This window comes from Trichoplax adhaerens, genomic scaffold (genome assembly GCF_000150275.1).
Source record: "Trichoplax adhaerens TRIADscaffold_3 genomic scaffold, whole genome shotgun sequence".
Classification (NCBI taxonomy): domain Eukaryota; kingdom Metazoa; phylum Placozoa; class Uniplacotomia; order Trichoplacea; family Trichoplacidae; genus Trichoplax; species Trichoplax adhaerens.
In genome coordinates, this window is record NW_002060945.1 from 7,092,755 (window position 1) to 7,118,529 (window position 25,775).

The 25,775-nt window shown below is 32.9% G+C and overlaps 3 protein-coding genes across 3 annotated transcripts; 1 reads left to right on the plus strand and 2 right to left on the minus strand.

The window, feature by feature from the left end:
- Window positions 1-2,412: 2,412 nt before the first annotated feature.
- On the plus strand, window positions 2,413-8,007 carry TRIADDRAFT_21918 (uncharacterized protein; the record flags this gene model as incomplete). Its single annotated transcript, XM_002110572.1, has 15 exons — window positions 2,413-2,496; window positions 4,124-4,197; window positions 4,644-4,715; window positions 5,198-5,258; window positions 5,571-5,681; window positions 5,768-5,822; window positions 6,109-6,164; window positions 6,241-6,295; window positions 6,535-6,590; window positions 6,669-6,723; window positions 6,973-7,028; window positions 7,160-7,214; window positions 7,462-7,517; window positions 7,738-7,792; window positions 7,943-8,007. The coding sequence occupies 15 exons, from the start codon at window positions 2,413-2,415 to the stop codon at window positions 8,005-8,007; spliced, it is 966 nt and encodes a 321-aa protein (XP_002110608.1).
- A 3,214-nt stretch (window positions 8,008-11,221) lies between these two features.
- On the minus strand, window positions 11,222-14,445 carry TRIADDRAFT_54791 (uncharacterized protein; the record flags this gene model as incomplete). The annotated part of the gene is made up of 4 exons (XM_002111100.1): window positions 11,222-12,189; window positions 12,926-13,103; window positions 13,310-13,387; window positions 14,293-14,445. 4 exons carry the CDS (start codon window positions 14,443-14,445, stop codon window positions 11,222-11,224), a joined length of 1,377 nt encoding a protein of 458 aa, XP_002111136.1.
- Window positions 14,446-17,487: 3,042 nt separating this feature from the next.
- On the minus strand, window positions 17,488-23,888 carry TRIADDRAFT_54792 (uncharacterized protein; the record flags this gene model as incomplete). Its single annotated transcript, XM_002111101.1, has 19 exons — window positions 17,488-17,574; window positions 17,864-17,946; window positions 18,274-18,373; window positions 18,882-19,001; window positions 19,185-19,339; window positions 19,529-19,596; window positions 19,773-19,891; window positions 20,169-20,262; window positions 20,438-20,530; window positions 21,110-21,196; window positions 21,436-21,500; window positions 21,732-21,828; window positions 22,017-22,036; window positions 22,256-22,472; window positions 22,577-22,635; window positions 22,775-22,820; window positions 22,970-23,046; window positions 23,336-23,395; window positions 23,727-23,888. 19 exons carry the CDS (start codon window positions 23,886-23,888, stop codon window positions 17,488-17,490), a joined length of 1,809 nt encoding a protein of 602 aa, XP_002111137.1.
- Window positions 23,889-25,775: the final 1,887 nt, after the last annotated feature.

Here is a 25,775-nt window from a genome sequence, read left to right on the forward strand (position 1 = left end):
TGCACAGCATCATCCACTACGCACAAATATCATCAGTCTCTTTACTGACCATTTACATGATTTTGCAGTATACTCGCTCTCCTGCATAAACCCTATTGCAGTCTCATTTGTGGATGCACTGTCGCCCCAAAATAACCCTCTAGCCTGTGGCTTTTGTATGGGCTTTTGCTGACTTGATGTTAACTATGCCTTCAACACAAAACTGAACCATGGAATCAAAGTTTTACGAGGACCTCAGCTGTACTCTACTGTGCTTACTGCGTGCTGTACAGTGTATATGTGGTATACTGTATAACCAATATCAACTGATTCATCCTCCAGTCTATCAACCTAGTCAAAACAGAAGACTACAGTCAAAGTGATGCCACTATAATACCATTAGAATGCTGTCTACAAGTGACAATTATTTTTTCCCCTATACTGTAGTCATCACTTTCTGCTACAGTAATCCCAGTGGTCAACTAAACAGAGTTTATACGAGTGACTACTGACAGTCACTGACTCACTAACTCATCTACTCTATCAACCTAGTCAAAACAGCACATGATAGTAAAAGTGATATTACTATAATATCATTAGAATGCTGTCTACAAGTGATATTTGTTTTTTCCCTATGCTTTAGTCATCACTTTCTGCTACAGTATCCCAGTGTTCAACTAAACAGAGTTTATACGAGTGACTACTGACAGTCACTGACCCATCCAGTTTATCAACCTAGTCAAAACAGAAGACTACAGTACAGTAAAAGTAATGTCACTATAATAGCATTAGAATGCTGTCTACAAGTGACATTTGTTTTTTCCCCTATACTTTAGTCATCACTTTCTGCTATAGTTAATCCCAGTGTTCAACTAAACAGAGTTTATACGAGTGAGTGCTGACCGAAACTGACTCACTAACTCATCCACTCTATCAACCTAGTCAAAACAGCACATGATAGTAAAAGTGATATTACTATAATATCATTAGAATGCTGTCTACAAGTGATATTTGTTTTTTCCCCTATGCTTTAGTGATCACTTTCTCCTACAGTATCCCAGTGTTCAACTAAACAGAGTTTATACGAGTGACTAATGAAGTCACTGACCCATCCAGTTTATTCAACCCAGTCAAAACAGAAGACAACAGTACAGTAAAAGTAATGTCACTATAATACCATTAGAATACTGTCTACATGTGACATTTGTTTTGTTCCCTATACTGTACTTTAGTGACAGACTACAGTACAGTAAAAGTAGTGTCACTATAATAGGATTAGAATACTGTCTACATGTGACATTTGTTTTGTTCCGTATACTGTACTTTAGTGATAGACTACAGTACAGTAAAAGTAATGTCACTATAATAGCATTAGAATTCTGTCTACAAGTGATATTTGTTTTTTCCCCTATACTTTAGTCATCACTTTCTGCTACAGTAATCCCAGTGTTCAACTAAACAGAGTTTATACGAGTGACTACTGAAATCACTGACCCATCCAGTTAATCAACCTAGTCAAAACAGAAGACAACAGTACAGTAAAAGTAATGTCACTATAATAGCATTAGAATACTGTCTACAAGTGACATTTGTTTTGTTCCGTATACTGTACTTCAGTGATAGACTACAGTACAGTAAAAGTAATGTCACTATAATAGAATTAGAATACTGTCTACATGTGACATTTGTTTTGTTCCCTATACTGTACTTTAGTGATATCTACGAGTGACTGCTGAGCGTCACTGACTCATCCAGTTTATCAACCTAGTCAAAACAGAAGACTACAGTACAGTAAAAGTAATGTCACTATAATAGCATTAGAATACTGTCTACAAGTGACATTTGTTTTGTTCCCTATACAGTACTGTACTTTAGTGATAGCCTACAGTACAGTAAAAGTAATGTCACTATAATAGCATTAGAATACTGTCTACAAGTGACATTTGTTTTGTTCCGTATACTGTACTTCAGTGATAGACTACAGTACAGTAAAAGTAATGTCACTATAATACCATTAGAATACTGTCTACAAGTGACATTTGTTTTGTTCCGTATACTGTACGTTAGTGATATCTACGAGTGACTGCTGAGCGTCACTGACTCATCCAGTTTATCAACCAAGTTAAAACACAAGTGTACAGTGTAGAAACAGTACGTGTCAGTGGTGACCACTGACCCTCAGTAAAAGTAATGTCATTATAATACGATCAGAATGGTGTCTACAAGTGACATTTATTTTTCGCGTATGCTTAAGTGGTAATTTGCTAGTACAGTAAGCCAGATGCGAAACTAAACACGGTTGATACGGTATAGTACTGGTGGTGGCGTGCTGAGCGTGTCGTGCACACAGTACTTCAACTGTCTTTTACAAGTCCCATGATTTTCCTCTTCAGTACCAGTTACACAAACTTCTCGAAGAAGGCGTTTAGCAAGATGTGGCGAGCTGGTGTGGATACCAAATTTTCGACTACAGAAAGCCCTGAAGATGACGACTGGGAAACTGATCCTGATTTCGTAGTAAGTATTGTATACTAGTTATGATAGTTATACTATAAATTATGGAATTGACATTAGCACAGTGACTGTTGTGTAAGAAAGTTGCAATTCCATTGCGCTAAAACTGCACGGTACTGTACGCATGAATGATGTAAGTAGTTATGATGAAGTAGACGACTAGAGAAGAGCGACAATTCTTACACAGTACTTTCATTACTGGATGCAATTCTACTTCGAAAACTTGAGTATTATAGTTGTCTAATGTATAGTTTGCAATGCCATTCTTAAAGTATGAATCCTACTCATTTATACGTATACTGTTACACAGTGTAAGGAGATGATGGAGTTGTTCTACAAGTTGAATCATTGTTATTCACTTCCTGGGTTACAACATGGTTAGACCTGAGGATATTATGATGCATACGAGTTTATCCACTAGTCTATCATCCATCAATTTGTAGACGGTACTGGGATAAAAATTGCCCTTTTTGATCAATAAAGTGATGAAGACTTCATGTTAGTCAGTAGCAGTACAGAGAGTCATTACTTTATAGTGATTTGTTTTGAAACTAAACTGGGATTATGTGTACAATTTCCCATCTCTATGATTGACTGTACACGTACGAGTATATTCTAATCAATGGGAGTAGTAATAAAGTGATCAAGAGTACTGTACAGCTAGTCGGCTTTTCATAGTTGTCCCTTGAAACGATATACTACATTACATCTTAGTCATTGGGAGTACCAATAGTTACTTTTCTTTACTTATAAGTATACATTGATACTAAATTGGGATTATGTGTAAGAATTAAGCGTACTGTATACTCGGTCAGCAAGGACACAAAGTATCACGAGCACTTACTCTGTACAGCCAATCGGATTTGTATATAAATGGTCAGCCTTTCATAACTACAGTACGTTTTGTTACTAAATCAGACATAGACTACGTGTAGAACTTTCTATTGCCTACTGTACCTTACGTTTGTTTATATGCTAGTCAAGATAAGTGCAGTAGCCAGCTTGTGATAGTTATACATTTTGATGTCAAGCTGTACGTCTACTATGTAATTTCCTGTTCCCCACCACAGTATATACCAAGCCTTCCAATTAATATGTTCAGTTAGGGTTAGGGCAATACTACCGGCTTAGGAAGCGATGTTGTCTTCTAATAACTATAATGCGACAAGTATTAGCTGCAAAGGCTTGCACTAACTAAATACTGAAGTTAACGCAATACTGAAGTAGCAAGTCGAGCTCTAAGGCGTACATAGTTGTAGATGTAGCCATATTTTGCGGTGTTGCATTCGTAGATCTGTCAAAATTAATACCATTGCTAAGTACGAAGTCGAAAAGGTACTTGCCCAAGACTTGGCTACAATTTACAGTATTATAATGTACAGTTGCCAAAGTTAGTACCATTATTAAGTGACAATTCGAATAGGTACCTACTACAGAACATAACAAAATACTAGGTTATACAGTTGCAGATCCGGCCACTATTTCCAGTCTTATAAATTTACAATATTGTTCCACTCATTGCTTAGACTTTACTACCGCTGGCTCGTTTTACATTATTAACACATTACGATCAAGTACTTCTATCATACAAACTAATTTTTTCTCCCCTGTTTATTTTTACACTTTCTAGAACGATGTTACTGAGGAAGAGCAGCGGTTCGGATCCAAAACAGTCGAAGGTTCTGGTTCACAGCGAGTCCTCGAGTGAGTTCTACTCTTACATACAAAGCACAGTATTTTTTATAATACAGTACGTTTCCCAAACTGCCAGATGAATGAACCTAAGACTGACATTTAATTGTTTACTTGCAACAAACCGCCATGTATAGTATTGATCTTCAACGTGTCTTTGATATAACAAAGTATCTTCTACATTCTATACATTAGTTGAATCAATTTCCGTCTGAAGTAGAATGAAATAGTTAACAGAATCATCATGTTATCTTCCTAAGTAATTTATCTTTAAATGATAGAAGAATATTGTCAAAATAAGATTTAACTTTGTCATTACTGTATATTGTATTTCATGTACTTGCATGTGATATTCCCTGAAACACACTTTACTTATAATAGCGTAGATCAACTTAACATCTTAAGGTGCTCTACTTTAGTGTAAAGCTATATTAAAAATTATGTTACTTTCTTTACAGCATGAATAAACTGAGAGATGATGTTAAGGACTCTGATAAGAAGAGTAAGGAGGGTAAGTTATTCCATGTAACGTTAATAATGTCGATAGGGTGATAAAATTTTTTATTCTTAAACTTTAAACTTTTTTAAATATCTATCTTTCATTTTATACATACATATATATAGCTCAAGGGTATCCTGAAAGACTATCAAATCCATCTTACTCTTTTGATATAATAATTACACCTACTCACATATTTCCATTGGAGCAAAGTTATTTGTAGTTAATGTACTCAATATCTAGTTTGAAACTGCTCAAACTACTACTATATATGAAAGGTTTTTAAAACTTGTACTTGCTGGTTGTAACTTCGAATTTTAATAGGAAACAGAATTCTGCCAATATTCATGTGATCAGTTCTTGTACAGGCGTACCGGTAGCTAGTTTCGTTATATTTTCATTATCCTGCGGCACTAAATTTTTTATTCTAGTTGTTTTGCCTTTCTTTTGAGACTGGAGTTAATTCATAAATAATAGTTTACAAAAGTTGTCAGCTTAACTGAAGTATATTAGACCTAAATACAGCTACGGATACGGCGGACAATTTGGCGTACAAAAGGACCGTATGGACAAGGTAATACGTTGTTTATATTATTATATATTATCATTAATTGTAAGTTTATTTAAATCATTGTAGGTATCGGATATGTTGTCGTAATGAAAGCAATTAGTTTAGGCTGCTTAATTTGATAACACAAACTATCTTATCTAATAATTTCTATAGCTATTCACTTTATCATATTGTAACACTTAGTATGCATAGCCTTAAATAATAATCTTCTATAATCTCAATTATAATTATCATTACTTTACCAGTTTACCGTCATAGTAATCATATACGAATATGACTATAGCCTATAATCTATTTTATTTATTGATTGAGTAGAGTGCGGTCAGTAACTCGTATCAGTATGTACCGGAAAAGCATTCATCTCAAACTGATTTTAAGCAAGGATTTGGTGGAAAATTTGGGATACAGAAAGATCGCCAAGATAAAGTACGTAAAATCATAGCTTAATGAAGGCTTTATACTAAGGTCTAGTAGTTACTTTAAGAAATTATAAAAAAGATGTCCTTTTATAGTCTGCAGTAGGCTACGACTATTCGGAGAAAACGGCACTGCATTCATCCCAAAAAGGTAGCTTTTATGGAAATAATAAATATGATAAATGCTGAATGATTCTTGGATAAGTATAAATATACAAAAAATTACAAAATGCTTAGTGCAACCCATCATTAATTACAATACATAATACTTTAGCTGAATTAATTTATAAGTATTGCTTTTCTTTTAGTATCGTGTATTTAGAAGTAGTTGATATTTTCATTGCCAATTTATACTCTGTGTGAAAATGACGTTTGCAAAGGTCAAGTGTCATAAGATTCTTAAATTTATTATTATTATTATTATTATTTCTTCCTAGATTATTCTAAAGGTTTTGGAGGTAAATTTGGTGTTCAGAATGATAGACAAGATAAGGTTAGCAGATCTGATATAGCTTTATACTTAGTCCTGCAATTACATCAAAAATTATAAGAAAGATGTTTTGTTATAGTCTGCAGTAGGTTTCGACTATACGGAAAAAACCGCGTTGCATTCATCACAAAAAGGTAATGATATCAAATAATGATAAGTGGTAATTATTTAAAAAAATGTAAATAAGCAAAAAACTTATAAAACGGCTAGTGAAATCATTATTCGTTGCATTAGAATAGTAGTTTAGCTGAATTGATTTATTACCCTTTCTTTTTATGTATAACTCAGAGGCGGTTAATATTTTCTTGCCAATCTATGCTATTTACAAAGATTGTGTTTATAGTACTAATAAATTATTACCATTTCACACCAGATTATTCCAAGGGCTTTGGAGGAAAATTTGGAGTTGAGAAAGATAAACAAGATAAGGTTAGTAAATCTGTTGAGAATTTGTACATAAGTCCAGTGGTAACATTAATAAACTGTAAAACAACTACTTTGTTATAGTCTGCTGTAGGTTTCGACTATGCGGAGAAAAATGCATTGCATTCATCCCAAAAAGGTAGTTACTTGATATCTAAATAAATGGTGCTTATTTTGGATAGATAAATATTTAAAAGATAATAAAATGGTAATGCAGTCATCATTCATTGCAACGGTAGTAATAGTTAGCTGAATTGGCTTATAGCTATTCTATTTAGTGTATAGTATTAGAAGTAATTCATATGCCCTTTACCAATCTAGTATATTGTCTACGAGAATGATTTTAAAAGATTAAGAACTGTAAAAAATTGTTATTATTTTAAACCAGATTATTCCAAGGGCTTTGGAGGGGCATTTGGTGTTGAAAAAGACAAACAAGACAAGGTTAGCAAATCTGCTAGCGCAGTTAAGCTTTTCAACTTTTAATTGTGGCATACAGAAATGAAATAGGATAAGCTTGATATTTGCGATACTAGAAATACTTAAGATCGTCCATTCTGACCATTGATTTGTAGTCCGCCGAAAGCTGGAGTTACGTCGGTAAATCCGAACTTCATCAATCTCAAAAAGGTTTGGTGTATAATTTATTATAAAAACAGTACGATTTCTATCCTAATATGCACTGAAAATATGTGCTCACAGAATTTAGAATTTATTGCTTCAAATCTTTGGGTAGATATAGCTCTACAAAGAAGTGATGTAATACTAGATATTTACCTGTTAGGGTCTTATGATTTTATTACAGCCCACTTAGCTGCAATTACGAATACAAATTCCAATAGTTTTATTTATGGCTAATACTGTTTATCGTTACTAGACTACTCGAAAGGTTTCGGAGGCAAATTTGGAGTAGAAACTGAAAAGCAAGATAAAGTAAGGATTATTTAGCTCGGTATTTCATCATATAGAATGACTTCTGTGTCAGTCTAGAAGTTTTATTATGTAAACTGTGCTTTACTATCTGGTATAAATTACATGATTATTTACATTTTATTACCTAGTCAGCTAACAGTCACAGTTTGATACAATTTTTCTTCGTCAATCATTACAAGCTGCTATCATTCTTTAATTTATATCCTCAATTTTTTTGTAGTCTGCCGAAAATTGGAGTTACGTTGGAAAGAATGAATTACATGAATCTCAAAAAGGTTTCACATCCTATTATTTAAACTTCGTATTTTTTGGTTCTTAATAAGCTGATTGTACTACTACACAGTTACAACGATAGTAAAATAGAATTGTCATTAAATGTACAATATTATGATACACTCTAATACTTTACCTTCATTTATGGTAAGATTACTCTCGCGGTTTTGGAGGAAAGTTTGGTGTTGAAAGTGATAGACAAGATAAGGTATGGTAATGCTTTATATTTTAGTAGTTGTCTTGGGAGCTAATTTCTATTCATTTATTGCACCCCAGTCTGCACATAGATTTGAAGAAGTCACTAAATCTGAATTGCATTCATCTCAGAAAGGTAGGTATCGTACTTAAGCGTAACTACGATTAAAGTATAATTATAATAAAACTAGCGTGAAGATAGCACGTAATACGTATGTCTTTCCCGTTAAGATTATTCGAAAGGTTTCGGTGGAAAATATGGAGTAAGTGAGCAAGGATCGACGGAGGTAAGTTTACGGACTACAAAGTTTTATAATTAAATTGGATGGTTGACTTTAGACACAGTACATGAACGTCTTTGCTTATTAATTTCTTCTCGAACTAATCTTATTTAAAATTATGTACATACTGTATAATTAGCAAAACTCTGATCCCGAAACTGCTACTACAACAGAAACACAAACTACACACAAAGGTTATAGATTTATAACTTACCCTTTCAATAAATAATTATATTTTGCGATAATTCGTTACTGTACTATAATTGTTAATAATCAAGCTATATAGTAGTAAAATTGTGTAATGCTTTTAATATATTTAAACCAAAGTGTTAATCTAACATCGTAATGCAGTTAAAAATCTTACCGCCTTCCATGCGAGCTGATTACTTTATAAAATTCCATACCCATAGATATTCGATATCTTTAGGTTATAAACGCTTGTAGCTATTTTGTCATATAATATTTATCTTCGTTTGATCATTAACAGTTGATATAGTCCCTGGATCTTTAAGTAATTTACGCAAACGTTTTGAAAAGAATGCGGTAAGTACATAAAATGGTAATAAAAGTATTTCATGATCTATCTTTCCCACTTACAAATGCATACTTTACTCCGCGATGTGATATTTACGGTCATTTAGCAGGTAATCGTTTTCGATCACAAAAAACATACACAACTAGGCTAACAATACAGTAACATGCGTGATATTGTGACATAATACCTATCTAAGAACACAATGGAGCATGTGTTGGATTATTACTACTGAGTTTTAAGTGAATTCGCAAATAGCTAGCACAATTATTAGCAACTCTAGAGCAGAAAAGTTTATTGAAGGTCGTTTAAGCAGCAACAAACGTACGGAACTATCCAGTCTCTGAATAGCGTAAATGTATAGTACTGTTTGAAGCCTCGCTAATTATATGCCTTCGTGCAGTACTTGCTTTATCTGAATAATGTAATGGCTTTTGCCTAGACCGCAGCATCTGAAGCCTATTCTTTTGTAGCAGCTGATTTAACATCGCATCAATACTGATGATGAAAGTAAATTTTTAAATCGTCCTTATACCATTTGAATTTAAGGAAGAAGAAGTCAAAACGGAAGCTGAAAGATCCATAGAATTATCTAACAATCCCGAAGCCACTCAGGCCGAAGTTAGAACTTAGTCGTTAGATTATTTCATCTTCTTTTATCTGTATACATCATTCAAATCGGGCTAAATGATTGCATTTTGGAATAATAGACGTCAACATCTGTAAATGAACAAAACGAGGCTCCAGAATGTGATCAGCATCAAATAGACCAACAGCAAGAACTACAAGCAACTCCTGAACAACCTCCTTCCAACGTTAGTGACGTAATGAAAATACATGTTACCTACTTTTTTATCAACTTATTATCTTATAATCTAAAATGCTAAGAACTTAAACATACGCGTATAGCTATAGAAAACCATCCTAACGCCAGATTACTACCTAATATTCACTTTATCAGGAATCAGATGAAATGGTTAAACCCCAAGAGGCTGCAGCAGATGCTAAAATAACAGCAAAAGTTATTTACGACTACTCAGCAGGTCTGCTTAATAATGATATCTAACTCTTAATACAGTACTTTAGTATATACAAATGTTAAGATATATATGTATATATATTGTAAACGTTCTTGCATAGACAACTAACAATAATATAATTACTGATTAATTATATGCAAGTAGCTGATGACGACGAAATCTCATTAGTCATTGGAGAGACCGTCTCTAACATTTCAGTAATAGACGAAGGATGGTGGTATGGAGAATGCAACGGCAAAAAAGGAATGTTTCCGGCAAATTATGTTGAAACTATCTAATAATTTTTGATAGGACGTAACACTTATGTTGATTAGTCTGATTAATTATTAAATATTAATGCGACAAAATAGAGAGCACTATTTTTTTGTGCGACAAATAGTATAGTACAATAATAATAGTTTACGTAATTTTACGTTTAGTGGAATATGTTTGATTACATTACCTGAAATAGAACAGTTAAAAAAGTCAGATTAGCTTCGACACCGTATAGTTTTGATTATCTTTTATATTTTAATGAATTTATACAGTATATCATTATATCACTTTATGATCCATATTCCGATATTGATGAACAATGATCACAACAAACATTAACAAATACAACGTAAATACATACTGGCTGAAATACACGTTACGTAGTGCGAGTTACTAACAAAATTCGGCTTGGTTCGCTCAAGTAAGAGTTATAATTATAGCATGTTCGTATCGTACTGCAGAAATCTGATCACTATGAATTAGGATGCGGTATGAGTTCGAAGAAATAGTTTAAATAGTAACGTACGTAGGTAGCTATACAGTACAGTAAACCACTAGATTAGATAATATAATATCAACATTACAATAGAAATCGTAAAAGCTATTTCATTTTTGCCTTGCTTACAATTCAACCGTGTTGTACATCTCATACATATACCTTGTACCATGTATACAATGTGTATCAAAATACAACTTTTTACTAACAAATAAAAGAAATCTTTAACTTCTTTAATATTCGTTTTACCTCGATTTCACTTATTCAGTGTTGTCTCATCAGTAAGGTAGATATATTATACATTATAAAAGTACAAATTCAAAAGATGATAATCCTTTATACCGTTATTACAGTAAATTATTCCTGGTCTTCATCTATAATACATTCGAAGAATAGTATGTGTGGAAGCAGTAATTCGAATATCAAGGAAATACGACTAGTCAAGATGAACTCATTGTCGTCTTTAAGATAGCACAGTAAGTAGCATAAGTCATTCGCAAAACCAAAAAGCAGATCATATGGAAATCAAATGTATTGATTTTAATTTGCGATAACTTATCTAATACGGACAAATACCATACCCCTAATAATAAAGCAAACGCCAATGTAGTACTCCATTTATTATTATATTATCAACCAATAAAATTCTGCACAATAAGCTCAATTGGTCTGCGACAAATTGGGCATTTTTTCCGTCTACGACGTAACTTTTCCGCACAATTGTAACAACAAACTTGATGACCAATACCTTCATTTATATGAATAATACTTGCCGATCTCGGCTCAGAAAGGCAAATCATGCACATTCCATCAACAGTACTCAATCTCTTGTTTGACGCCGACTTGTACCTTTTAAGCTGACGTGATATTTTGCAATGTTTCTTCTTCCGTTGCTCCTTCTTTAATCTATTGTTGCGATTATTACTTCTAACAGGTGAATCAATGTGACTCTCCGAGCCAGAACTATCTGATTCTTGCCTTAAACTAAAATCTATACTACTATTGGCAGATGTCGAAAGCTCCAAGTCATCATCTTGAGGTATCAAAGATAACGTACCGTCATTGGTATCGTCTACAGCAATATCGTCATCACTAGGTAACCAATTTTCACGTAATTTCCAACAAAATGCACAATTACGAGCAATTGGATTATTTAACTGTTGGCAATACAAACACTTCCAGTGATCTTTTTCACCAATCTCTGGATCATCATCTCCAATGTTGTCGGCTGAATTTCTTTCATCCTTGATGCTCGATATTACTTCGACAACATCCGAAGAAGAAGAATTTGAATATCCTGAATTTGGAGCATCGGTTTCACTATCTGTTACTGGTTCCAATTCAAAAGTTGGATAATTAGTGTCCTCCAATGACCAGTCATTTTCTTCTGGTTCCGAAGCTGTACTGGTCTCATACCCAACGACAGAATCGAGCTGCTGCTGTACTTGAGCTTTTAATTTTTCTAATACACTAAATAATGTGGGTTTACTACCCTTGGCTACTTCTGTACTATCAGGAATCTCTTCTTTTGTTAATGAATTGTCATAGTGAGCCTGAGAATTCTGTCTTGATCTCCAGTCAACATTTATGACACTTTGTTCTAAAAAATAAAAAATAATGTCAACAAAATAGCGCTTTCATATCTGTATCTACTGAACAAATAATTCTTCAGGTCCAGAATTACTGTATAATAGATAATTCATAAGCGAATTACAAGTTAAGCAAAGTACAGATAAAATTTACATAAAAGTAATTGAGAAGCGAAACAATAACTGCTTACAACAAGTGTAAAATTGTAAATAAATTCTAAGGATATAAGCATTGTAATTGTGTAACAATAAATACAGGAAGCGTTATAAAACATCTAAAGTACTGTATAACAGCAGACAAAGGGTTTTTTCGTAAATTTCAGTAGTCCACATATACAACTTCCAATACAGTAGCTTATATCAAGGCAAATTAATAATTATAATACTTGTACTTGTACGATACACAATCATAGCAATGCATTCTGTAACCATTACATAGACTACATAAATTACAAGAATGGCATAAAGCTTAAATCAACGCTATACGGTAATATGGAGGGCATAATAAAATTAATCTTGAAATAATGTCTCTCTGTGTATCACTGCTTATCATTATTAAGAGCGCACTACATGATCACGAGAATGGATAATGATGATTGCACCTAGTACTGCGATGTTACTTTTTCTGAAAACGCAACAAACTTGAACTACGTGTATAACGTGACTGATTAAATTTATTTTCTAGAGTAAAAGCTGCTCTACACTTTGTCTCAATATACCGGCAACATTACTAATCACATAAATTACCGTTCGCAACCGGAACAACCTCTAGATGCATTTTTAGTCGATCCCATAAATTGGCTACCGGAAATTGATCACAAGAAAGTAATTTTTCCAAAGGATCTCCTTTACAATCCACATAATCCGCTCTAAGAGGATTACACAACTTACGGCTAGATATATAATCAATCAGATATTCCATTACCTGCAGATATCAAAATAAGTTATGATTTAATATAATTTTTTTAAAATTCTATTTAATGATTACTGAAGCATTTTTTATCTGGCTAATCAGTGAATTTACTATTATTCGTCAGCAATTTTATGCAAATTCTGATTTCTTAATCTATTGCCGTTCAATACACTCGATGTATGATGAATAATATTAAGTAATTAATTGAACCAACTGACCTGTAGAGCTGTAAGTTCTTTACCATTCACATTTTCTGGAGGCAGAAATTGCATCAATTCGGCATTAGGCTTGACCACCTATAAAAATTGAAAATAGTGTTAAACTTACGAGTACGATACTTACAAAATGAATGAGTTAGAGTGCAGTTTAAATTTCACATATTAAAGAAGCACAAAGAAATTGGCATTAACATTGATAGTATTGATTTATGCTATCAGTCAAGATATAACAATTGATTAATTTCGAAGGTGAGGTAAAGCCATGAACTATTAAAATTCTATTTATTACTAGATATGACTGCTAAGACCGTAACCTTCGAATGCAGAATGCTGATATTTATAACAGCATATTGAAAATTTTGAATGCCTAATGTAGTCTGAAGTAATGAAAGCCATCCACTATATGTAACGGCGTAGAGCAGCTAAGAGGTCATGCAATAATAGAATCAATGAATTTTGTAGTCATCCTTGGTTTACACGTATACTCGTGACACTTCTATAATACTCTTAATCATATTCTCTATGATCATTTTCTATTACATAGTTATCTACTGTACTGTACTGTACAATATCAGGTATTGTTGTTCGGCAAGGAAGGACTTGCGCGAATAACCATACTAATTTGTTGAACCCAAGTCAAGGCGCATTTACAATGGAGTCGGTGTATGCGATTTATTTTCTTTTTAAGTTTTTCATAATACTATTATTGTCAACTCACTACTTTATCGACATCAATGAGCTTATTTCAAATGTTGTCCTGTACCATTCGTAGTTTTCCTACTACTGTATTGAAGGATAGCACTATCAAAAGTTCCAATCTACTGTAGGTGATTGGCTCAAGCTGACAGACAGACTCGTGGTCATCTTGACTCTTGGTGCAAATATGCGATATTTATTGCACGGTGACATTAACAATTTTCGAAACTTCTTTCTATCTATGTAACAATTTCATTTTCATCAAAGTAAAGGTGTAGAGTACTTACAAGACGGTCACCATTATAACTGAAAGGATCTCTATCAGAAATGACAATGCGATTCTTTTTTATTTCCTCGTTCAATTCTCTGCTTCCATTATCATCCATCTTCTTGTGAAAATTGTCGTTGCATGGAATCGTTGCACTATCACAACTTGCCATTGGTTGGTTTCTTGAATTAATTGATTTATCTGTACAGCTTTTCAAGTTAACCGATCCAATACCACTCTGGCTAATTACACCTTTCAATTCCATCTATCTTGACGTTTGTAATAACTCTATACGCTAAAAAATAATACGTCCACTCGTCCACAAAACGACACTGTGCAACTTATCTACTCTATCGGTATTTTTCTCTATTCCACTAGTATCTAGCTTAACCAGTCTCAATTCGAGATTTTTTTGGTTGAATTTTTATAACATTACTAGAACATCATTCATACTTATAACTTCATTTGCTGCTATCGTCTCCATCAATTTTAATCCAGCTGTTGAAGCCATCTTGATCAAGGATTTCTTCCCTTTTCTTTCTTTGCTTCCAGCAATTGAATCCAATAATAACTTGGATCGCAGTGAATTTTATATCAATATGTACCGTATCCAACTAGAATAGGGTACACATTCCAATACAAGTCAATCAGAAAATCAATTTAGGAATTGCTGCTATTTGGTTCAAATTGTCAATCCGTTTCTATGGAGTTCTGCGTGTAAATGACTCGCTTCCACTTTGAATCCTGTAGCTGGCTTCAGTGGAACTGGTTGATTGCTTTCGTATACGATTTGATATATCGTACAATACGGTACTGTACGGTACTGTACGGTACTGCACGGTACTGTACGGTATGGTCTGGTTCGGTGTGGTACGGTACGGCGCGGTACGGTACAGCACGGTGATCGCCATGGCTAATGACTGTCTGACGATAGCGGGATAGGAGTCAGTCCTAGATAGGACTCTCATTGGGTCGATTGGTAGAAACCGGCCAATAACAGTACTGTGACTTCAAACTGAGTCAACACTCTATGGAGTAGTAGGAGAACTATCTTGTCCGATCAAGGATAATAACAATCCACTTGACTCACGACCATTTTCTATTATTTGCTTATTTTTACACGATTATTTTTTTTTTATTTTTTGTTATACTGTATAACCGTAATAAGAGTAAACACAGCCAAATTTTATGGAGTGAGTTTACAGCAACTTTTGACTGAGATAATCGATTGAAAGGAAATTAATCCCACCCATCTTCTTGAACCCCTTCACAATTTTAATCCATCGACTCACATGATGTCAAATGAGTCTAGAAATATGGATTGCATAATCGGTAGAATCTGAGATGCAACGATATTGCAGGCTAGTTGCCATTCCAATACGGGCTTGCACGAGCATGTCTGCTGGCTATCTATCCTAGTCAACAGATTGCTTGTCCAACATCATTTCCCTGCAAATGCTTACATAGAGATCTTTTCTCGACAGTTACTGACTGCCCATCGAGCGCTACCCTAGTACAATAGTACACAAGAAGCAAGAAGTATGAGGGAATGGACAGTGAAACAGCAATAGTATGCATCGCCATTGCACTAGTTTAAGGCGCAAAAGTCCGATGCAAAGCAAAGGTGCCAGCGGAATCTGTACATACCTGCCCGCTGGAAACTGATTTTGATTGGGTAAAAAAAAAAGCGATGTTATGAGAGGAATTTGTTATTCTCGCGATTCGATTGGTCCATTTTCTTCGCGCATACTCAATGTTGATTCATCACGCAGGCGTCAAAGAACTACTACAGTACAATACAGTCAAGCGCACAGTACAAGTACTTATGTACTGTACACTGTAAACTGTAAAGTACAGGACAGGTCGGGGGTCTGCTGTTATAGAAGAAGATGCCAACTATAAATGGAAGACCTTCAAGTCGGCAATACTGTAGATACCAAGTATCAAAATTTTTTTAATTTTGCTGTGCATCTTCGCTAATATGAATCATATTGGTAAATTGCATTTGCAGTTAGAGCTTGAAAGTACGGTGCTGTACACAGTTTAGTGCCGAAACAACTAGAATTTACAAAAGCAGCTATGAGCATCTGTAGACTAATACCATGGACTACTAGATGCACCTGTAATGGAGTAGTCCATGGCTTCATGCTAATATTGTACATTTGAAAAGCGACAGGTCTGCTGTCCGTCTGCTAGACTTCTTCACAGTTTCTCTCAAGTGATTCCTGCCATGGACTACTACAGCAAACCCATACCACGGATGTTACGGATGTAACGCTGTTAGAATACGCGTATATACAATAATTAGTCTATCGACTACAGAGTTCAGCTGCCGTATTGCCCTAAATGATATCTTTAAATTAAATTCTTCAGAAATTTACGGTCTGTCCAACCATTTTACAAGTCACGTCATAATAATCGTCTAATGAACGGCAACCAGAAATGAAAAATAGATACGAGATTACTACAGTATTGACTAGTACAGCAGTGAATGATTGACAATTTCACAACGAAATCGACATCTGTCCATGGTATACGAGTACAGTACAAGTTGACAAGTAATTTGCAATATCTTCCACTCTAAAACTGGTAATTTACCATATTCCTTTATTAATTATACGCATATTAATAATTGCTATTGCGTTGACAGTCAGTCAAATTGAATAAGGATTAGCCTATAAACAAATTCATCTATAAGCACTAACTTTTACCCAAACTTGGAATAATTTGTATAAACAGTTACATCCTAATTAGTTTTGTACAAAACTGCAATATAGTTGAAAATAAAGTCAATTAATTATAATTACATACTTATAATATATATAGTACATTACTGCAGTAGTCACCGTAATATATAGCACAGCAGAAGACGTTCAAATGATAGAAAAGTGTGCGTATATAGAATAGTAGCTTACCCAGCCGACATATGCGCATTAGAAATGGCATTTACAAGGTATAAGATTGCTAATGGTAATTTAAATGACAATTAAACCTTTCTACAGAAGGATTTACTTACTTTAACAATATCAGATATAAAAGATAGCTGACTCATATGCATTTCATATACTATACGTAGATACGACTCCAATCAAAATGATCTAAAATACGAAGTCAATTATTCGTCTGAAACAGTAACGAATAACCGCTGGATAATTAGCTAGAATTATACGTTCATTTTAAAAGATCAATAGTCGGCATTCTTTTCATGATAGCATTATAATCTCCATGATTTCTTAATAACAGCATAAAAAATATCATCGTCTAGACCAAATGCTAATCCAATATAGTAAAGTAGAAAATCCTACAGGAAGATATTCAGAAGTTAATAAAAGAGAAAAACAAGCCCTCCATACCCTTACTGTGGAAAGATACAGTAGACGTATATGCTGCATTATAATTATTGACAGTACATGTGGCCTGTACTATAGAGATCCTGAAAATATTGTATTACAGCATAGTTATTCTATCAGTATATAGGCATCCAAAATATCTAGTTCGATTGATTAAAAGATATTGCGGATTAAAGGCATTCTACTCCGATAGAATACTAAACACCTCCTAAATAAAATTCCGTAAATAATGATACCTACCCAAAAGTAAACTCTTCCATGTACTATACTATCACCAAAGGATTCTATAAATTGTACCGCGTCTGTATGTGGCGAAATGTAATCTTCGATTGGAGAAAAATCACAATAAAATATAATTATAAAAAAAGTAGCAATATAGCTCAAACTATTAAAAGATCATTTTACTAGTGCACAATAGTATTTGATAGTAATACATGAATAACATTACAGTACTGCAAAATGCCGAAATAAATAAAATGCATCTATTTCAGCCTATCCTACTTTAATAGGATGCTTTTCTGGTAACTTATTCTAATTTTATACTGTCACTTCATACTTATTTTGCACAATACTGTTGTTTTTATTAGATACTTTAATTTCATTGATTTACTGTCTATTAAATGTAAGACCTGATTAATCTGTAATCTTACCTGGTATATTTGTTAACATATTAGTCGGAAAGGTATAAAATTTCTTGATTTCAAATATATTAACGACACCTTGCTTGCTTGAATCTAGTTTCCGGAAAGCCTACAATTGCAAAATTAGAAGGAAGAAATAATTTAAATTCAAAATTACCTTATTAATAACTGTGCCATTTTTTCAATGCTTATTCTTAATTAACTTACTAGTGTATAGTAAGATCTTTTTTATCAAATTTACTTGATCTAACATTAGATAATAAGATCTCATTGCCATATGATTGAAAACTTTCAATTATATTCCTTTCATTTAAAAAAACTGTCTTTGAATAGCCTAAGCTACTATACCGTCAAAAGCATAAACTTCCTCGGCATAGCCCTTAGTATACATGCCGGCTAAAATTTACTGAATATGAATAACATTATTACCGCTTGCTGCAACTTTACATTTTATACTGAAATATTATTCTTAAAAATGTATATATCGGCATATGCATAAATTTTGATACAGCTAATGCTTTAATATACGTATATGCAAATATGTACCACTGAAATTGCATAAGTAGAACAGGTTATAGGAGTGTATTTAGCAACTAACTAACTCTATAATTTCATACCTTTCGTATCAATGAATGTTTAGCCTCTCCAATTTCACCAACCAATAGTTGCATGAAAAAGGAATAATCTGCGTGGGTGCTTTTCTCTATATCTACTTCATACCATAAAATCTCAAAATCCTAACAAAATTAATATTTGGATATTTCTTGTTACATGTATTGATATTTGATATATTAAAAATAATGAATATTCTCTTCTCAGTTCCATTCAACATCATCTCATTATTGTAATTGTAAGTTATCCTAAAAAGTCTATTCGCTTATAGCTACGCAGCGGTATGAGAATGTATTCGATAAGCGAACCTTGTCGGTGATATCTATGTGATATCGCTTCAGAGCAAGTTTAAATTGATTTTTGTCTAAAGTGGAAGTAGATTGGCGATCTAGAGTTCTTAGATACTGTCCCAACCCAATTACAGTCTTGATGCCTCGTCGTTTTATTTCTTTCCGAATGCTGTCTTTAATTTTAAATTACAAAAGTAAGCATACGAGTAAGTTCAGATGTAAATTACCTTCGAGGATAATAAATTACAAAATGGATAAATAAGTCTATTATGATTATGAGTACCACACTGGATCATAAAATATACAATTTCGAATCATTTACGTCATAAAATTTCCTTTACAGATATACTAAGATATTTTACCTTGAATTGCTAGTAAATTAGCAGCATGAATATCATTTTCTACATCCTCTTTTACACTTTCTTTAACACTGTAACGTACCAAAATTTAAAGATATCGTAGTTAAAATACACATAACGTGCACCTCAGATTATTCCATTTCTCTTACGTTATCAACTACGGCAATAACTTTAATCTTATGTAAAAAATTTTATGATACGTGATATAAAGAATAGCAATTAGAAATATATACAAGTCGATACTCACAGAGCCGCATCTCTGGCATCCTCATCTACATTTGTAATTCGAAGGATTAAAAACTTTTTGGCTGATAAAGACTTTGGCAGTGTTGTTTTATTATTGGTTTCAAAAATTAAATTATTTCCCTAAATTAAATCAATATAAAATGTGTATGAAAGTCAATACCAGTTTTAGTTTTAGAAGTTATATCCTTTCACTTCATGTCAATTGCATTCAATGAAGACTTAATATCGAACCCCTCTCTAACATCGATGTCAGCCTACTCTTAGAAGCCAAACAAGTAAAGTGATACACTTGAGATATCCTCTTGCAGTACATAATTAAATGCCCGTACCCAATACGATATAAAATATAAACGAGAAAAACTTGTGGCATTCTCCGTATGTGCACGCATTTTCTCACCGTTTGAATATCTTGTAAAGATATCCTTTTGCCCTGCTTTAATCCATAGAAATGGTTGTAGATATCACGTTGAATTAACGGTAACGCTGTTGATCTATACATATTATTCATTGTTATATAAGTTTTTTAGAAGATGCACCTTCAAGTGCTCAGTTAGCATAGTAGCTATTGGCTGTTAACATAAGTAATATTTCATATAAACGTAAAAGCCACACTTAGTCTTAAATGTGGCCATACACCACTTCCAAGCGATCACAACTAGACTTTACCTGCTTCCGATTTGATGGTATTCATATATTGCTAAGCTTCCGTCATCAATGAAATAAAAGCCATCTAATTCCTTCAACGCATCTGAATTGGTGCTGTTTATAAGCATGTAAAGATATTAGAATTAAGTCGACTTTGTAAATTTTCAAGGCAAAGAGACTTTTAAATACAACATCTAATACGTATAAATGATATATTAAATTAATCCTATCTAATCTAAGAATATATTTTGTATCATTAACCCTCGTAGATTTAATGTGATCAGAAGCACAATAAAATTTTGTTCTACCTTGATATAATTCGAATACCAAATCTAATTCGGTGTTGCAGTGAGTTATCTGAATGACGATTCTGGCTGTAGGCAGTTCTATAATCAATTATAATAATAATAAACAGTATTTGTAGCAAAGTCAAAAACTTGGGAAATAAATTTCTTTAACAGTTACTGTGAAGAAGCACTGTTATAACTTTTAGTTCTCATTCAAGGAAAATTGCCCAAAATTTGAAGTGTAATCTTAATATATAGTAAATTATTTTAACTATTCAGTTCCAGTGATATTAATCATTTAATATTAAAACTTGCAATTTAATTAACAATTCTTAGTCGGGCGATGTAACAAATGTCGTAATCAGTTTTATACAATATATGTAAGGAAAGAGGGATTATGTGGTACCTATTACTAATCAAGTGGCGTCTTGATCGGAATGCTTCTGAACTATTGTCAGTTATTTTACTCGCAACTCTAGCGGATATATCAATCCTAATAAAAATGAAAGTTATACCGCATGTTAAATCAATACATAGCTGGATCAACTTAATAGGTTTCACCCTAATAGATAACAAGTTATCGAATACATTCGTTGATCAGCAAGTTAACAGGTATGAAATCCATTTCACTTCAGTAATGCTTTACAATTAAGTGATACTTAATATAACAATATCCGCATGACTGAGATATGTTACTTAAACTGCACGATAGCATAAATGAATTTTTCGTACTTTTTTAGGTGCTCTAAAACAGCTTCTTCAGCAGCTTCAATTCGTTTAATTTCTTCTGGAGTCATCTAAGTTAGTCATATATTTATGTAGATATTAGAGTTATGTATTTAGCACCACAATAGTATTCTTTAAATAAAGCGTCTTTTCGAAGTAAAATAGCCTCTTACCTTACCAATTAATGATTTTAATGTATATTTCAAATAAACAAAGGCGTGCATTTATAATGTTATTAACGTTATAATAATAGACTGTATGCTGATATTGTGATATCGATACCTTAATATGTTACAATTTACCTGGCTCAAACTTTCTAGACTCTCCAATTTTCTCTGAGCTTGACGAAGAGATCTTGATACCAGTTTACCAGTAGTTTTGCCAACAGCATCTGGTTCCCTTGAATTGCATTCAAAAGTAAAGTATACTAACTATACCACGTTTCACACTAACAACGAATCTACTGTTCTAGTTGATAGTGATATTTCTATAATTTAAACGACGTTCACTTTGACTAAGCGTAAGTCTCCTGCCTAATCATCGATCTTAAGCATTTATTAGCCTCGACAATAATATTTATATCTTACTGTGCGTGGATATTTTTCTCCTATATAATATTGAACAAATAATACAAGTTTTTTAATTAGCGATACTAAATAAATTTTTGCAATATTAAATAGAATACATAGGTATTCTCTATTACCCAGGAAAAGTTATATCAACACTATATGAATCCATAAGTTTTAATTTTTTTAGAATCTCAGATTTTATTGCTAACAGCAATGGCTAGTAACTCTGCTAGTTCTGATATTAGATTAAAACTTACTTGTATATCTACTTTCTGAACAAATCCTTCTCTATATGTATCAGGCAGTTTCAACGCTGGAATATCCTCGGGCTTATCGAATGTATCTGTCCTGTTATATACTAATTTTTCCTCCAGTAATTTCTTCTCTTCTGCTTCTTTTCTAGCATCATTGACACGCCACCCACCTCCTCTACCGGTTGGCTGTGGCCTCTTACTTGATAATGGTCGACCCCAACTTTAAAATATTAAATATAGTAGCATTAAAACATTTTATAATCACGAATTACACATAAAAAATTTCATGAAAATTTTTTATGTAACTAGACATAGAAGCTTTACCTAACATTAGAGGTTGTATCAGATGTATCATATGTAGATTGAGAAAGCAATTGATGACTCTGAGGTTTAGGTAATCATCCAATAGTTAAGAAAAATAGATTTGTTAGAGATTCATGATTAAATTCTACTTTTGTTGTTTAAAAGTGTCATAGAAACGAGTTTAAGAGATTTTTGAACTTTAAATGGTAATTAACGAACTCTATCATCGCCTTGGGCCAAATTTCCAAGCTCTAGAGGAGGGACGCTAGAGATATATTATAAAATGCAAAAAGACACTGATATTACGCCTGTATGTCATTAATATAGTGATCATAAATTTACATTCTGAAAAGTTATTTGGAAATATATGTGCCATGGTCAAAATAACGATGCAGTGAAATGTTACTCACTCACCCAAATGGAGTTTTCTTCTGGATACCCTTTTGATCATTGTCTTGCGTAACATCTCTTGCTGGATTCACTTGGTCTTTCTTTTATAATTATAATCAAAAGAATTTATCGATCGACTTCATACTTACTCACTAAGCATATGATTGCTAACATGTACGGTATTTCGACTGTAGAGTACTGCTAATGATATTTTTATCATAAAATTTCCCACGTAATAGCTGTTAATTCATTCAACGGTCAAAGTAATGAAACACAGTACATTATAAGAGTAAATAGCTACAGCATATTAATGGATATTGAAGTTTTTATTAACACATTTGCAATTAAAATGTAGTTCTATAATCTAAGTTCTTTAGATAGGTGCCGTACCGTTGATACTCCAATTTCTCTTTTAGTAGCTTCTAAAGCTGACTTTGTAATAACTCCAGCCTATATACATATATTAAAAATATATCTTAGTAAACATATCAAGGAAATGTATCGCAAGTTGGCAGGAGAATAATCAATAGTAAATTTTAACTGTAAGTGTCAACTGACTGCAAGAAATCGTATTATAAAAGCAACTATCCGCAATGGCATTACAAGAGATAAGAGCTCTAACAATATTCAATTTATTCTATGAGATCACATCTAACGCCAATGATGTAATATACACAAGTGATTTACTAGACTGGCATTACATAAGAGTTGCATCTACAGCTTGATAGTGTAAAATGATGGACAGTAAATAAACCGTTACGATAATGCTTTCCGTTCATACTTTTTGAGATGGTTGATGTCCAGGGGATTGCGGTAGATTTTGGTTACTCCCACCTAATAAATCAGCTACACCGAACCGCTGTTCTCTTGATTTCGCCGATCGCTGGCGAGGAGAATTCTCAATTCGCGAAGATTTACCGTGAACAGTTAAATCAAGAGACATTGATCGTGACTATTGTGTAGGGGATTTTTGCTATCTACGTAACAAATATTAAATTAGAAACGTTCAAAGTAAAATTATTATAGGTAAATAGCCTTGTAATTATATCAATTACAAAAAATGGCTAGAAAGGTGATCATAAAACATATCATTACAGCATAACGCACTTATGCTCCTACATTAAACAAGTACACGTAGAGTATCATCATGCATGATCGTATTTATCCTGGAAGTTACTACTAATATACGGTAAGTTATGTAACTATGCCAATGCTAGCGATAATATTTATCATTGTTATCGCTATGAGATCATAATAGTTTACTATATCTGTTTCAATGATTGTTTATTACCAAGTTTAACTTTAATTTCAAGTTATTTATAAAGTATTTTATACTTAAGTCTAATACTAACCAAACAAGTCCAATCGAAATAATAACAGTTCTTGAGTTTGCGATTTGCAAGTTATGATGTATCCGTCCTCCGTATTGTAGTATTATCCGATTTAATGCTATCCTAGATATCAGTGCTCGCTATCGTACAGTATAATAGTTTAATCTTACTGTAATCGTTAATATGCTTCTGTGTTATCATTTACTATGTCGAAATGAGTTGTTGAATTTTTTGGCTGCAAATCTGCAAAGTCGTTTCTAAGATACGATCTAGCTAAGCGAGCGAACATTGGAGACTGTAGTGAACAACTAACCATCATCTCGTGTCCGCTACAGTACTATAATAGTATAGTCAAGGACCACTAGAAAAATGAATAGTGCCGTACAGATTAAGTAGGACAGTAATATCCGACGGTAAAGTACTATACTGTGCAATAAACGCTGTTCAGTACACTATAGCGTAGCTCATAATAAGACTAAGTATAGCAATGATGAACAATTATATGAAATTTACATATAATTATATACTTAATTATTATATTTCTTTATTTATAAATTCCCAACTATAATATTAGGTGCCATATTTGTAAATTTGCCTTCATAATTTTTGTAGTATATTAGTCTCCTGGGTAGTAAAAGTATCTCTGCTTGTAATAAAATTTAATTATAACATTAGATGCCATTTTTGTAGATTCCCGTTTCTAACTGCTATAGTATGTTAGTCTCCTGTGCAGTGTAAGTATCTCTGCTTGTAGTAAAATCTAATTATAACATTAGGTGCCATTTTTGTATATTTTGTTTTATAATTTCTGTAATGTATTAGTCTCATATATAATATAAGTATCTCTGCTTGTAATAAAATTCAAATCCAGTTAAAACTTCAGCGGACAGTAATGTCATTTATTTACAATTTTTCAGGGAGAATGGGACAGTCCAATATTAGCGGAGGATAAGAATGAACAATGACAGAAAAATCTCACTTTACATATAACCGACAATTAATAACTTCTACTACCTTACAAATAATTATAACTTCCTAATAGACTAGCGTTAACAGCTATTTAAGTTACTTAATCTTGCTAATATTACAATGCCATGAAGAAATAGTTTCAACTAGCGAAACTCCATGGAAATTCCACGGAATAAAATGTGCAATTTTAAGGTAATAACTGCGTAACACACGCACAGTACAATCGCATTAATATGATTTGATATTTTTAATATTTCATAGTAATACAAGTAAAAATAGACAAAATGAACATTTTTAGGTATCAAATACATATATCACATTTGTAAATCACCTACTGTAACGTCTATTCAATACGAACGGAAATTCAATTTCATCTCGCATGTTAGGCATGCTTCATATTTCGAAGGTTGATCATGCAATATTATTCAAAGTATAATTCATTTAGTTAGAAAGTGAATTATGCATGAATTACGATTTGAATTGATCGCAATCTTGTATATTTTATTTTGCAAGTACAATCGTATGCATTG